Source organism: Salvelinus sp. IW2-2015, unplaced genomic scaffold (assembly GCF_002910315.2).
Source record: "Salvelinus sp. IW2-2015 unplaced genomic scaffold, ASM291031v2 Un_scaffold1011, whole genome shotgun sequence".
Lineage (NCBI taxonomy): Eukaryota > Metazoa > Chordata > Actinopteri > Salmoniformes > Salmonidae > Salvelinus > Salvelinus sp. IW2-2015.
The window spans coordinates 76,306-91,295 of NW_019942686.1; the positions used below are offsets into that span (position 1 = coordinate 76,306).

At 42.5% G+C, this 14,990-nt stretch overlaps 1 protein-coding gene across 4 annotated transcripts in view; it reads right to left on the reverse strand.

Annotated features, from left to right (window-relative positions):
• Positions 1-6,437: 6,437 nt before the first annotated feature.
• LOC112069433 (alkyldihydroxyacetonephosphate synthase, peroxisomal-like) overlaps positions 6,438-14,990 on the reverse strand; it is a 48,964-nt gene continuing 40,411 nt past the window's right edge. For 2 of the 4 annotated variants that reach the window (XM_070438550.1, XM_070438551.1), the window contains exons 17-20: positions 12,935-13,034; positions 12,710-12,767; positions 8,260-8,861; positions 6,438-8,214 (exon numbers count right to left, since the gene is read on the reverse strand). In XM_070438550.1, the coding sequence (XP_070294651.1) occupies positions 8,740-8,861; positions 12,710-12,767; positions 12,935-13,034 (280 nt within the window). In that variant the 3' untranslated portion in view covers positions 6,438-8,214; positions 8,260-8,739. Of the gene's footprint in view, positions 8,215-8,259; positions 8,862-12,709; positions 12,768-12,934; positions 13,035-14,920 lie in introns of all 4 variants that reach the window. The other 2 variants (XM_024136773.2, XM_070438552.1) reach the window with 2 other exon arrangements.

The following is a 14,990-nucleotide window of genomic DNA, read 5'->3' on the forward strand; positions in this document are numbered from 1 at the left end:
ATTGCAACATTACATTCACTGAGTATACCAAACATTAGGAACACCTTCCTAATATTGAGTTGCACCCCCCCCCCCCCCCCCCACCCCCTTTGATGTTGCATTAGAAGTATTACTGAATATACACTGTATATACAAAAGTATGTGGACACCCCTTCAAATGAGTGGATTTTACTATTTCAGCCACACCTTTTGCTGACAGGTGTATAAAATCAAGCACACAGCCAATGCATTCTCCATTGACTAACATTGGCAGTAGAATGGCCTTAAGAGCTCAGTGACTTTCAACGTGGCACCGTCATAGGATGCCACCTTTTCAACAAGTCAGTTCGTCAAATTTCTGCCCTGCTAGAGCTGCCCCGGTCAACCGTAAGTTCTGAAGTGGAAACGTCTAGGAGCAACAACGGCTCAGCTGCGAAGTGGTTGGCCACAAAAGCTCACAGAACGGGACCGCCGAGTGCTGAAGCGCGTAAAAATCGTCTGTCCTCGGTTGCAACACTCATTACCGCATTCCAAACTGCCTCTGGAAGCAACGTCAGCACAAGAACTGTTTGTCGGGAGCTTCATGAAATGGTCGAGCAGCCACACACAAGCCTAAGATCACCATGCGCAATGCCAAGCATCTGCTCGAGTGGTGTAAAGCTCACTGCCATTGGACTCTGGAGCAGTGGAAACACATTCTCTGGAGTGACGAATCACGCTTCACCATCTGGCAGTCCGACTGATGAATCTGGGTTTGGCGGATGCCAAGAGAACGCTACCTGKCCGAATGCATAGAGCCAACTGTCAAGTTTGGTAGAGGAGGAATAATGTTTTGGGTCTCTTTTTCATGGTTCGGGCTAGGCCCCTTAGTTCCAGTGAAGGGAAATCTTAAAGATACAGCATACAATGACATTCTGGACGATTCTGTGCTTCCAACTTTGTGGCAACAGTTTGGGGAAGGCCCTTCCTGTTTCAGCATGACAATGCCCCCGTGCACAAAGCGAGGTCCATACAGAAATGGTTTGTCGAGATCGGTGTGGAAGAACTTGACTGGCCTGCACAGAGCCCTGACCTCAACCACATCAAACACCTTTTCGCCCAACATCAGTGCCCGACCTCACTAATGCTCTTGTGGCTGAATAGAAGCAAGTCCCCTCAGCAATGTTCCAACATCTAGTGGAAAGCCTTCCCAGAAGAGTGGAGGCGGTTATAGCAGCAAAGGGGGACCAACTCCATATTAATGCACATGATTTTTGAATGAGATGTTCGACGAGCAGGTGTCCACATACTTTTACGTTAGAAGTATAACTATATGTCATGCTACATTAGACGTCTTACTATGTCATGTTACATACATTAGAAGTCTTACTATGTCACTGGCTCCAGGTCATCTACAAGACCCTGCTAGGTAAAGTCCCCCCTTATCTCAGCTCGCTGGTCACCATAGCAGCACCCACCTGTAGCACGCGCTCCAGCAGGTATATCTCTCTGGTCACCCCCAAAGCCAATTCCTCCTTTGGCCGCCTCTCCTTCCAGTTCTCTGCTGCCAATGACTGGAACGAACTACAAAAATCTCTGAAACTGGAAACACTTATCTCCCTCACTAGCTTTCAGCACCAGCTGTCAGAGCAGCTCACAGATTACTGCACCTGTACATAGCCATCTATTAATTTAGCCCAAACAAACTACCGCTTCCCCTACTGTGATTTATTATTTATTTTGCTCCTTTGCACCCCATTATTTTCTATTTCTACTTTGCACATTCTTCCACTGCAAATCTACCATTCCAGTGTTTTACTTGCTTATTGTATTTACTTCGCCACCATGGCCTTTTTGTGCCTTTACCTCCCTTATCTCACCTCATTTGCTCACATTGTATATATACTTACTTTTTCTACTTATTATTGACTGTATGTTTGTTTACTCCATGTGTGACCTCTGTGTTGTTGTATGTTCGAACTGCTTTGCTTTATCTTGCAGGTCGCAATTGTAAATGAGAACTTGTTCTCAACTTGCCTACCTGGTTTAAATAAAGGTGATTTTTTTTATATACATACATTATAAGTCTTACGTATTTTCATGCTACATACATTATAAGGTCTTAACTCGATATGGTCCTGTTCAGCTACATTATAGTGTTTACTATTCAATGTAATCATAAGCGATTATAAGTCTTAACCTATGTCATGGTACGCTACATGTCTAAGTCTTACTATGGTCATGCTACATAGGCATTAGATAGGTATTTACTTGTCTATGGTACATAATTAGAAGTCTACCTATGTCATGCTCGCTACATCTAGAGTGTACTTACGTTGATTGTCATGTAACTACATGTAGGAAGTTTTAGCCATGTCATGCTTATCGGTACTTGAGTGCTTACTATTGTCAGCTACCGGTACATCAGAGCTATTTACCTATGTCATGATTCAATGACATGTAGAAGTACTTTACTATCGTCAATGCTACTACATTCAGAAGTATTTACGCATGGTGCATGTGCATACAATTCGCAGTGCTTACTTAGTCAGTGTACGAGTCACATTAGAACGTATTACCATGTCATTTACGTACATTAGAAGTCTTTACCTCGACTCTGCTACATACCCTCTAGAGAGTGGTTAGATGGTCATGTTACATACATTGTAGAGTCCTTACATAGTAGTTACATGCACATCCATCAGAAGTCCTTAGCTACTGTCATTTAAAACCATTACAATGAGAAGCTGATTGACACATAAGTCAGCTTAGTCGTACATTATTAGAGTCTAATATATGTCATAGATACATACATTAGAAGTCTTTACTTGTCATGCTACAACATGGAGAATGCTTACATAATGTATGTTACGTACATTAGGAAGTGGCTACTATGTCATGCACTACATACTTAGAAGTCTTCTATGTCAATGTGTACATATCATTCAGAGTGTTACCATGTCTGATGTTACGTACATTAGAAGTCTTACTATGTCATGCTACATACATTAGAAGTCTTACTATGTCATGCTACATACATTAGAAGTTTTACCATGTCATGCTACATACATTAGAAGTGGTTCAATGAACCATAAACAATTAATGAACATGCACCCGTGGAACGGTCGTTAAGACACTGTTGTGTCCTTGGCTATGCCGGATTAAGTGATATGACATGCTATTCTATAAAATCCTTTCTCCGTAATTAATATTACCTGATTGAGCTAATCATGTAAATGGAATTAACTAGAAAGTCGGGGCATCACGAAATAATATTTATAGAGCTGTTATCATCGGAATAAACTCTTAAAGACCTAGTAATATTTTACATCAATAGCAGTCAATTTTAATCGTCACCTTATTTCAGTCTCATCTGAAAGTTGTAAATTCTTGGTTATCTTCACGAACCCTGGCTAACAAGTTGAATCAGAAAAACAAAATTGGGTTTAATTATTTATTTACTAAATACCTAACTAATCACACAGAATTACATATACACAGAATGAATCATATCTTTTTACAAATTATGTCATAAAGGAAAACGTCCCTAGCGGACGGAACAGATACAGTGGGGCAAAAAAGTATTTAGTCAGCCACCAATTGTGCAAGTTCTCCCACTTAAAAAGATGAGAGGCCTGTAATTTTCATCATAGGTAAACACTTCAACTATGACAGACAAAATGAGAAAAACAAATCCAGAAAATCACATTGTAGGATTTTTTATTCATTTATTTGCAAATTATGGTGGAAAATAAGTATTTCCATCAGTGCTCAGACTGTCCGCAATAGGCTGAGAGGCTGACTGAGGGCTTGTAGGCCTGTTGTAAGGCAGGTCCTCACCAGACATCACCGGCAACAACGTCACCTATGGGCACAAACCCACTATCACTGGACCAGACAGGACTGGCAAAAAGTGCTGTTCACTGACCAGTTGCGGTTTTGTCTCACCAGGGGTGATGGTCGGATTCGCGTTTATCGTCGAAGGAATGAGCGTTACACCGAGGCCTGTACTCTGGAGCGGGATCGATTTGGAAGTGGAGGGTCCGTCATGGTCTGGGGCGGTGTGTCACAGCATCATCGAACTGAGCTTGTTGTCATTGCAGGCAATCTCAACGCTATGTGTTACAAGGAAGACATCCTCCTCCCTCATGTGGTACCCTTCCTGTAGGCTCATCCTGACATGACCCTCCAGCATGACAATGCCACCAGCCATACTGCTCGTTCTATGCGTGATTTCCTGCAAGCCAGGAATGTCAGTGTTCTGCCATGGCCAGCGAAGAGCCCGGATCTCAATCCCATGGAGCACGTCTGGGACCTGTTGGATTGGAGTGTGAGGGCTAGGGCATATTCCCCACAGAAATGTCCGGGCTCTTGCAGGTGACTTGGTGGAAGTGTGGGGTAACATCTCACAGCAAGAACTGGCAAATCTGGTGCAGTCCATGAGGAGGAGATGCACTGCAGTACTTAATGCAGCTGCTGGCCACACCAGATACTGACTGTTACTTTTGATTTTGACTCCCCCTTTGTTCAGGGACACATTATTCAATTTCTGTTAGTCACATGTCTGTGGAACTTGTTCAGTTTATGTCTCAGTTGTTGAATCTTATGTTCATACAAATATTTACACATGTTAAGTTTGCTGAAAATTAACACAGTTGACAGTGAGAGGATATTTCTATATTTTACTGAGTTTGTTACATTAGAATTATTTCTGTATGTCATGTTACATTAGAACTCTTACTATGTCATGTTACATTAGAAGTATTACTACGTCATGTTACATTAGAAGTATTACTATGTCATGTTACATTAGAAGTATTACTACGTCATGTTACATTAGAAGTATTACTATGTCATGTTACATTAGAAGTCTTACTATGTCATGTTAGATTAGAAGTCTTACTATGTTCATGTTTTAGATTAAAAGTCTTTACTATGTCATGTTAGATTAGAACTGTCTTACTATTGTCATGTTACATTAGAAGTCTTACAATGTCATGTACATTAGAAGTCTTACTAGTCATGTTGCATTAGAAGTCTTACTATGTCATGTTGCAATTAGAACGTCTTACTATGTCATGTTGCATTAGAAAGTCTTACTATGGCATGTTAATTAGAATGTCTTACATAAGAATGTCCATGTACATTAGAAGTCTTACTATGTCATGTTACATTAGAAGTCTTACTTATTCATGTGCATTAGAAGTCTACTATGTCATGTTAATTAGAAGTCTTACTATGTCATGTACATTAGAAGTCTCTATGTAGTTGCATTAGAGTCTTGCTATGTCATGTTACATTAGTCTTCTATGTCATTTTTATTCTTACATTAGAAGTCTTCTATGTCATGTTCATTAGAAGTCTTACTATGTCATGTTACATTAGAAGTCTTGCATGAATTTTCATTGTTACATTAGAAGTCTTGCTATGTCATGTTGCATTAGAAGTCTTACTATGTCATGTTACATTAGAAGTCTTGCTATGTCATGTTACATTAGAGCTTTGCTATTGTCATGTCTACATTAGAAGTCTTGCTATGTCATGTACATTAGAAGTCTTACTATGCATGTTACATAGAGTCTTGCTAGTTCATGTTACATTAAGAAGTCTCTTACTATGTCTTGTTACATTTAGAAGTCTTGCTATGTCATGTTACATTAGAAGTCTTGCTATGTCATGCTACATTAGAAGTCTTGCTATGTCATGTTACATTAGAAGTCTTACTGACCCAGAAGAGTTGTTTTATACACCACATGCTTGAAAAAGGGATCAATCACACAGAAATTTGCCTTTACAAAATTGTTTTGATCATTTCACATTTGATGAATTTCAACGACGTGCTTGTTGTTAGTCTGTAGGATTACCACTGCAATGCAAATGTTATACTATTGTGCATGTTGATTCAACAGAGAATGTTTATATGTTCAACTGCTGATGCCATTTCAGCTGAGGAAAAAGTATATCGGGAATGTCACACAAATAGTGTAACGGCAGCTCTTTCCTTGCTTGTGCACCTCAGAATACCATGTCATACACTACAAAACGACCCTTCCAGAGCCACAGATTGACGATTCGGAAAAACTAAAAACTTACAAATTGTTCTATTGCTGATGAATTGAAGGGAAACTGTGAACACAGTTGGTTCCCTGTAGAACAGAAATGACCATGGCGTAGCTGCGTTAGCTTCCATTTTTTACTTTTATTTAGGCTATGAATTGTGTTGTAGATTTGTTCATTGGAGTGAAAAACAACAATAATTGCTGTGAGCATTGTGGTATGGAGCTTTGACTACAGTATTGAAATCAACCAACAACAAAAACTTGAACCAAGAAATACCTCGTATTTTGAACTTTATTATGAATATGCATATTACTTCACCTGTACGTGACGGACAAGAAGAGACATTTCCTATCAACTGCATTTCTAGTCAACCGATTGGCGTCATTCTACCGTTATCTGAAAAATATCCAGACAACTGCTTGTTTCATTTCAATGTATTTATTGCACAAACATCATTGATAAAATGTACTTAAAATGTTAACTTTTTAAAGAATWYAAAAAAAAAWAAATGAAAATTACATCATAACATTCAGATTTCAAGCTCTCATTAAGTTCTCTTTCGGGAACCATCAGAGGAAGTAAAAGCATGAAACTGATTAGATAAAACGCTGCCTCCGGCTCCACCATTTCCTTTGACAACATTTTCATTGGAGGTGGAGAGGTGAGATACTTGGGCAGGAAGGTGACAATGCACTGTGGGAAAGCTGCGAGGCTGAGAACAGGAGGAACACAGTCACGCAGTAGTGACAGGAAAACGGTAGCAATACATTTCATGTATCTTAGTCTAGCGCCGTACAGTAGAATCCCATGTCTGGGTTTAGGACTGGGCACAACATCGACACATGCCTCGCAAAGAGGCCAAACTGATCAGCATAATCATCTGTAAATTGTGACAAAAGGTACAAWTATCTTTCACTCAAATGTATCCTTTCCAACAAAACCACACCGCTGGGACGTTCACCAGGGATAAATACAACCTCTAACTACAAGCAATTGTTTTAAGTAGTGACAAAATATTGTAATTGAATTTAACGAAAATGTTTTTCTTTGACATGAACATGTAACATTTAAAGTAACAAATATGAACACATCTTTTGATATTTGGAAATTTGCATATCTGAATTTAAAAAAAAACATGTTTCATCAGGATATAGGTTCATGTATTAACGTCCCATACATTTAACTATACGGCATGTACAGACCTATACATCCAGGATGTTTGCATGGCCTGTATAAAGTAGTGAAAGGGTTGTGCTGAAAGTCTTTGGTACAAACATGGGTATTGGGATTCAGTCGTCTGTAACACGTTCACACTAAAAGCATGTATGATCCAAGTACATTGTCTCTGTCCACAAACGGAACTCTGTATGACAGGCAAATACCATGCAAAGGTCAAATATAAAATAAAACCATTTTAAAAAACAAATAAAAGTTGACACACATCATATCCTAGTTTCTTCCTAAACCGTTTTAACGTTTGGGTTTGAGGGACATTTTTACCCTGAGGTACATTTTCAGAAGGAGACACGACTTCAACGTAATATAAATCCTCCTAGGTAGGTACAACAAAATACACATCTCTTGGCAATCATTAATAGTATAAGTAATACAAGGCTTGAGTAGAGAAACAAAGACCAACTGGGAAACAGGAAATCTAGAATGAAGGACACGCACATTATAAGGGAAGATACAGGACGCCATAAACAAACCAGTCAAGCTTCCACAGTGTGTGTGTGTGTGTAGGAAAGGGTGAAGACAGACATCTTCAGAAAGGCACAGAGCTTTAGAAAAAGCATTGATCTAGAACTCACTGCTAAAGTAGTGCCAAACACAGGTAAATAAACATCTACAAAAAAAAAAAAAWATCTAGTTAATGAAATTGGAAAGAATTATGGGAAAGAATTAAATTGTAGGAAAATATGGGATCAGAAAAAGTGACCCTGCATCATGTACAATATGAAAAGGCCATTCTTACGGCGTGTTGTGTACACGTGACTGAAATGATCAACAGTACACATTTCCAGTACTATCGTTAGTATGATACACACGGCTTCATTCACCATATCATCCTGGACGAGGACCTGACTGCTTCATTCACCATATCATCCTGGACGAGGACCTGACTGCTTCATTCACGCAATATTCATCCTGAGAGGACCTGACTGCTTCATTCACCATATCATCCTGGACGAGGACCTGACTGCTTCATTCACCATGAAGTCTAGTGCCTGGACAGAGGACCTGACTGCTTCATTCACCATATCATCCTGGATGAGGACCTGACTGCTTCATTCACCATATCATCCTGGATGAGGACCTGACTGCTTCATTCACCATATCATCCTGGATGAGGACCTGACTGCTTCATTCATCATATTATCCTGGATGAGGACCTGACTGCTTCATTCATCATATTATCCTGGATGAGGACCTGACTGCTTCATTCATCATATCATCCTGGTTGAGGACCTGACTGCTTCATTCACCATATCATCCTGGTTGAGGACATTAGAGGACTTGATGCAATGAGCTTCTAAATGAATCATAGACAATTATTGTTACAGCATGTTAAGTGCAGTAATGTAATGCAAGGCAAGTCATCTGACTGATGTTGACTGCACAACTGACTAAGTCACACCGAAGGTGAAAGACATTGATACTTCTTGTCATATTTAGTAACCATTATTCCAAGAGGCTGTTATAAAATGTCATGTAAATAAATTAGAGGAGGTTTCGGTTGCCGAAAATGTTTTCCGGGTCCACGTATTCCTTAACGGACTTGAGCATCCCGACGCCCACCTTAGAGATGCTGTCCTTCATCCACTCCTTCCGAAGTTTCCCAACTGGAGACAGAGGGAAGAAAAATAAAACACCAAGGAGGCGAAATCAGCACGCCTGATTGCCCAGGTGGCTGCTGGGAGACAATCAATCTTGTTAGAGAGTGAATAAACAGAGGGTGATAAATGCCTTTATTCAGAGAGGAGAAATGTTTTGCATGGCATGATTTATGGAGCCCGACAGCCTATCAAACTCATTAGGCTCTGTGTGTTCCCCGGCTGACTCTGGGCTTGGTGAACAAGAGAGAGGGAAAGGCATTCTCCTCCCACAGACGTCACCATGCTGTGTGTGTTGTTCTCCTCAGGCTGAATAAAACAGCCCTAAAAGTCCAAGCGGGCCACGTTCAGCTGCCCCCCCACACACACACACACCTCTTCTGGCCGTGGGCCAATGGAGGTGGAACAGCGTGGGTCAGGCCTGGCCCGGGTGCCCAGCAAGGTACCAAGACCAGCACTCTGCTCTACCAGCTGTCCAAACAGACACATTCCAGAGCCCCCAGTCCTGCCAGGACCTATGCAGGGAGTCTGGAGCCTCTGGGAGAGGGACAGGTTGTCACTGGTCCCTGAGAGGGACACCGTCAACACCAAGAACCCAACACTGACCACAGGATGTCTGGAGGCCAGGAGTTTTCATGACTTACAAATGCTGCATCGAAAATGTTCAATCCACTGTCAGTTATAGAATGGCAATAGACTCCCTCCCGCATCTCCTCAAGTCGTGAATAAAAGGTCACAGCAACCTCACTCCTTTCGCCAGATAACACACAATTCATTTAGTATGTAAATAACGAGCAAACACAATGTCGAGGAAACAAGATTCAATCTGAAAGCAACATTGGATCCTTGAAGAGTAGGAAGCTAGCAGTGTTTGCTCAGTGTCTGGGTAAGAGTCAAGCGTAAGTTCACGCAGTTTTTAGAACAGCACACTAGTCTATAAAACAGCCCTGAGAATGGAATGAACTTGAACAGGAGCCATGAACACATACTTTGGTAGCACACAGAGGACACAGAACACACAGAGTACACAGAAGACACAGAGGACACAGAGCATACAGAAAGTATTTCTACCCCTTATTCCACATTTTGTTGTGTAACAGCTTGAATTCAAAATGGAGTCAAATCGTCCCCACGCCCCTGGGTTTGGCCAGCAGGGATGTCCGGGTTACGGGAGGGTTTGGCCAGCAGGGATGTCCGGGTTAGGGGAGGGTTTGGCCAGCAGGGATGTCCGGGTTAGGGGAGGGTTTGGCCAGCAGGGATGTCTTTGTCCCATCGCGCTCTAGCAACTCCTGTGGCGGGCCGGGCGCAATGCACGCCGACACGGTCGCCAGGTGTATGGCGTTTCCTCCGACACATTGGTGTGGCTGGCTTCCTTAGTTAAGAGGGCATTGTGTCAAGAAGCAGTGCGGCTTGGTTGGGTCGTGTGTCAAGAAGCATGGCTCTCGAGCCTCGCCTCTCCCGAGTCCGTATGGGAGTTGCAGTGATGAGACAAGACTAACTACCAATTGGATATCACGAAATTGGGGAGAAAAGGGGGTAAAAGTAATTWWAAAAAWTMTTTTAAACCTTGACGGGTGATACTCAATGATGTGTTTCTTTGCAATAAGTTAAACTGCAAAAAATGTGGCAAACAGGAAGCACGTTTTGGAATACTTTTATTCTGTACAGGATTTTTCCCCCTTCACTCTGTCAATTAGGTTACAATGTTGTAGATCCATCCTCAGAGTTTTTAATGGCTGTGATAGGAGAACTAACTGTTTTAAAGTCACAATTGGCTTCATGGTGAAATCCCTGAGCGGTTTCCTTCCTCCCCGGCACCTGAGGAAGGTGGAAGGAAGGACACCTGTTACTTTGTAGTGACTGGGTGTATTGATAAACCATCCAAAAGTGTCATTAATAACTTCACAACGCTCAAAGAGATATTCAATGTCTGCTATTTTAGCTATACCTTTGATCATGGTGAAGTTATTAATTACACTTTGGATGGTGTATCAATACACCCAGTCACTACAAATATTCCGGCAACTACGTTAGGAAGGACGCCTGTAAAGGTAGGAAACCGCTCAGGGATTTTACAATGACGCCAATGGTGACATTAAAACAGTTAGTTTAATGGCTGTGATAGGAGAGAATAGGAGGATGGATGAACAACATTGTAGTAACTCCACAATACTAACCTAAATGACAGAGTGAAAAGGACAAAGCCTCTACAGAATAAAAATATTCCAAAACATGCACCAAATTAAAACTGCAAAAAAAATGTGGCAAATATATTAACTTTATGTCCTGAATACAAAGCTTTGTGTTTGGGGCAAATCCAACACAACACAGCACTGAGTACCACTCATCCTATTTCCAAGAATGGTGTTGGCTGCAGTTTATGGGTTTGTATGCTTGTCATCGGCAAGGACTAGTGAGTTTTTCAGGTTAAAAATGAAACGGAATAGAGCTAAGCACAGGCACAATCCTAGATGAAAACCTGGTTCAGTCTGCTTTCCAACAGACACTGGGAGACAAATTCACCATTCAGCTGGACAATAACCTAAAACACAAGGCCAAATATACCCTGGAGTTGCTTAACAAAAGGACAAATTCATGCTCCTGAGTGACCTAGTTAGAGTTTTGACTTAAATATCTATGGCAAGACTGGAAAATGGCTGTCTAGCAATGATCAACAACCAATTTGACAAGAGCTTGAACAATATAAAAAAGAATAATGTGTAAATATTGGTGTACAAAGCTCTTAGAGACTTACCCAGAAAGACTCACAGCTGTAATCGCTGCCAAAGGTGATTCTAACATATTGACTCAGGAGGTGGAATACTTATCTCTGCACACCCTGACCTCGTGTAAACACAGGTTAGAATAATGTATATTTCCTGTGGTGGCCCCTCCCACCTTGCCTTCCCAGACTACATCGGTTTTCTTTGCTACACACCCCAGTGAAACTAGCTCCATTTGTCATGTGTTGATTGTGGGCAGACAAACCGCCTGTCTGCGCCCAGATATCAGGCTGTTATTAATCACAATTACAGAGCAGGCCTCGCACCCAGGAGCTGCATCAATATCCCCTCCTCCCGGCTGCACACCCTCCTACTCAGCCCTGGGTGGCTGGCTGGCTGGTTGGCTGGCTGGGTGGTGGCCCACCATTTGGAGGGCAGTAAATACTGGGTGATAACAGCAACATAATTTACCCTGGCCCACTGACTTCTTCTATTAGCAATATGTTTATTTTTAACCTTCCCCACCTTCAGGAGAAATTGTGATTTAATATTGCAGCTGATTCACTGCGTGCTGTTTCTGACAGGCGTGATGAATAGCCTGAAGTGATGTATGAAAACAGACGAGGTGCCTGGCAATATAGATGAGGCAGCCATTAGGGTTTGCCCTGATAGTTGCTTCACACTCCCTCCCCTGCTCACGTTTCATTTGGCCCGTGTTGAAATGAACAAAGAGCCATTTCTCTGTACTGTGGGAAACTTTGGAGGTGTGAAGGAAGCAATGAAAGATCTCCAAGCCAAAACAGGAAGTTTATAAAAAGACTGGCTCACTTCTATACAGCGGCACAGAGCCTGAAAGACTGCCTTCACGGGACTTTAAACCACTGCCGTCCATCTACGGGACTTTAAACCACTGCCGTGCCATCTACGGAACTTTAAACCACTGCCGTGCCGTCCATCTACGTAAGTGAATAGGCAAGTAAATTTTATGAATTTGTAGGTTTTGATATGAAGAAATTTGGAAAAAGCTGAAATGGCTAGGCGTAGGGGCGTGGCCAGACGTGTGGGCAGGGCTAGACGTAGGGGCGTGGCTAGACGTAGGGGCGTGGCTAGACGTAGGGATGTTCACTTGACTACCTCCATGGTGGTGCGAGAGGCTTCCTCCATTGGCTAGGATCTCCTCTCTGGCAGCATGCTGGGAAAGGACAATATCAATAAATACATCAATTAACACATTATTTAACTATGACTATCACCTTAAACTATGGTTGTGTATTTTCCCTTCTGAGGGGGTAACGTTTCAGGTTAGATATAGTGCATGTCTCTGAGCGGTTAGGCAGTACAGATGCTCTGTAGATTTACCTCCACTTGTTGGTATGTATGTACTGGATCCGCCAGTCCTCTGTAGTTGAAGGCAAAGTAGAAGTAAACACATGCGCCAGAGTCATAGGTCTGAGTCACTCTGCAAGACAGGAGAAAAGGGTTTTAACGTCATGATATACACAACAGAAAATAGGCTTGTTCACCTTGTGATTTGTTTTTAAATTCTTTTCCATCACTCGTCCCTCTGTAATTTATCTCCACGAGTTTAAAGAGGGAAATGTCGAAATTGTTGAACCAAAATCCATTTTGTAACAATTAATGCATTTTTTTATTTTTTTATCATTTGAATCAGAGGGCATGCAGACTGAGCTGAGAGGCGGGGCTTTCCCTCTGAACCCAATTCTCCCTCATGGTTTCTGAGAAGCGGAGGAGAGGTGAAATGGATCTGCCACCTTGAATAACGCCCCATTATCAGGATATTAAAATAGCCATCAGTACACTCCGATTGGATTCTCTGAGCTGCATTTACATTGGTTCAGAACACAACGTGTTTCAACACTGGCTGTCCATGATTGGCTTAAAGATTGTTCCTTTCACATGAATATGCAACAAGAAGCTATAATAATTACAGTGACATTTTTTGCAGCGTTCAAAAGATGAAAACAATTCAGGGGCTATTTGGATGAGCTATTTGTTTCTTCTTCAAGAAGTGCAGGGCTAATGTAACAAAATTAATGTTCGATTTCCTTTTCATTAACAATCGATGGATATCATTCATCATAGTAGTCATGTGTATATTTACTATAGCTCTCTCTAACCAGGGTCAAAATGTCTGCATTGAACATGAAACTAGACCCTTATAATGCAACACTGTGCCTCAGGGATGTAAACAGTGTGTATAAGTGATTTCCCTGTTTCTTTTCTGTGTCTTTTTGTTCTAAGCCCTTGTCCCTTTTGTTGTGGGGAGAGCTGTTGTTCCGGTGACCTGGCCTATCACTCAGCGGGTGCGCTGGCTTCTAGAGGTTAAACGGACAAATCTATCTTGTTGACAGACTGCAGACGGGAAACGAATGGCTGAAGCATAATCAGGTTGGGCCCTAATTTGTCCCCAGTGAGCAAGAAGCAGGCAATGTGTGTGTTGCCAGGTCACACAGGAAGGTTACAGGATTCCTCTCCTGTCTGGTCACACACTACAGGCCCACTCATAGCAGAGAACACATCTTAGAGAACACATTTTATCAAACTACGTACAGTCCCAGCACGACCTACAGTCCCAGCACGACCTACAGTCCCAGCACGACCTACAGTCCCAGCACGACCTACAGTCCCAGCACGACCTACCACAGTCCGCACGACTATCAGTCCCAGCACGACCTAACAGTCCGCAGCACGACCTACAGTCCCCAGCACGACCTACAGTCCCAGCACGACCTACAGTCCAGCACGACCTACAGTCCCAGCACGCCCCTACAGTCCCAGAACGACCTACAGTCCCAGCACGACCTACAGTCCCAGCACGACCGAGCCAGTCCCAGCACGACCTAAACAGTCCCAGCACGACCTACAGTCCCAGCACGACCTACAGTCCCAGCACGACCTTAACAGTCCCAGCACGACCTACAGTCCCAGCACGACCCTACAGTCCAAGCACGACCTACAGTCCCCAGCACGACCTACAGTCCAGCACCTACAAGACCTAACAGTACTCCCAGCACGACCTACAGTCCAGCACGACCTACAGTCCAGTCACCCCAGTCCACACGACCTACAGTCCCGCCACGATCCCTACAGTCCCAGCACGACCTACAGTCCCAGCACGACCTACAGTCCCAGCACGACCTACAGTCCCAGCACGACCTACAGTCCCAGCACGACCTACAGTCGTTGAATCATCCAGCTGGAGACAGACATTACGTAGATGTTATGCAGAGGTTATTCAGACATTACGTAGAGGTTGTTTAAGATGACCTCCACAATGCCAGCAAGTGTGTTTTAGCAAGGAACAGAGACAGGTGCTAAACGTACCTGCATGAGGTCAACGGTTGAAACTGGACTCCTCTTTCTCTACACTCTCTGATAATTCTCTCTTTGACAT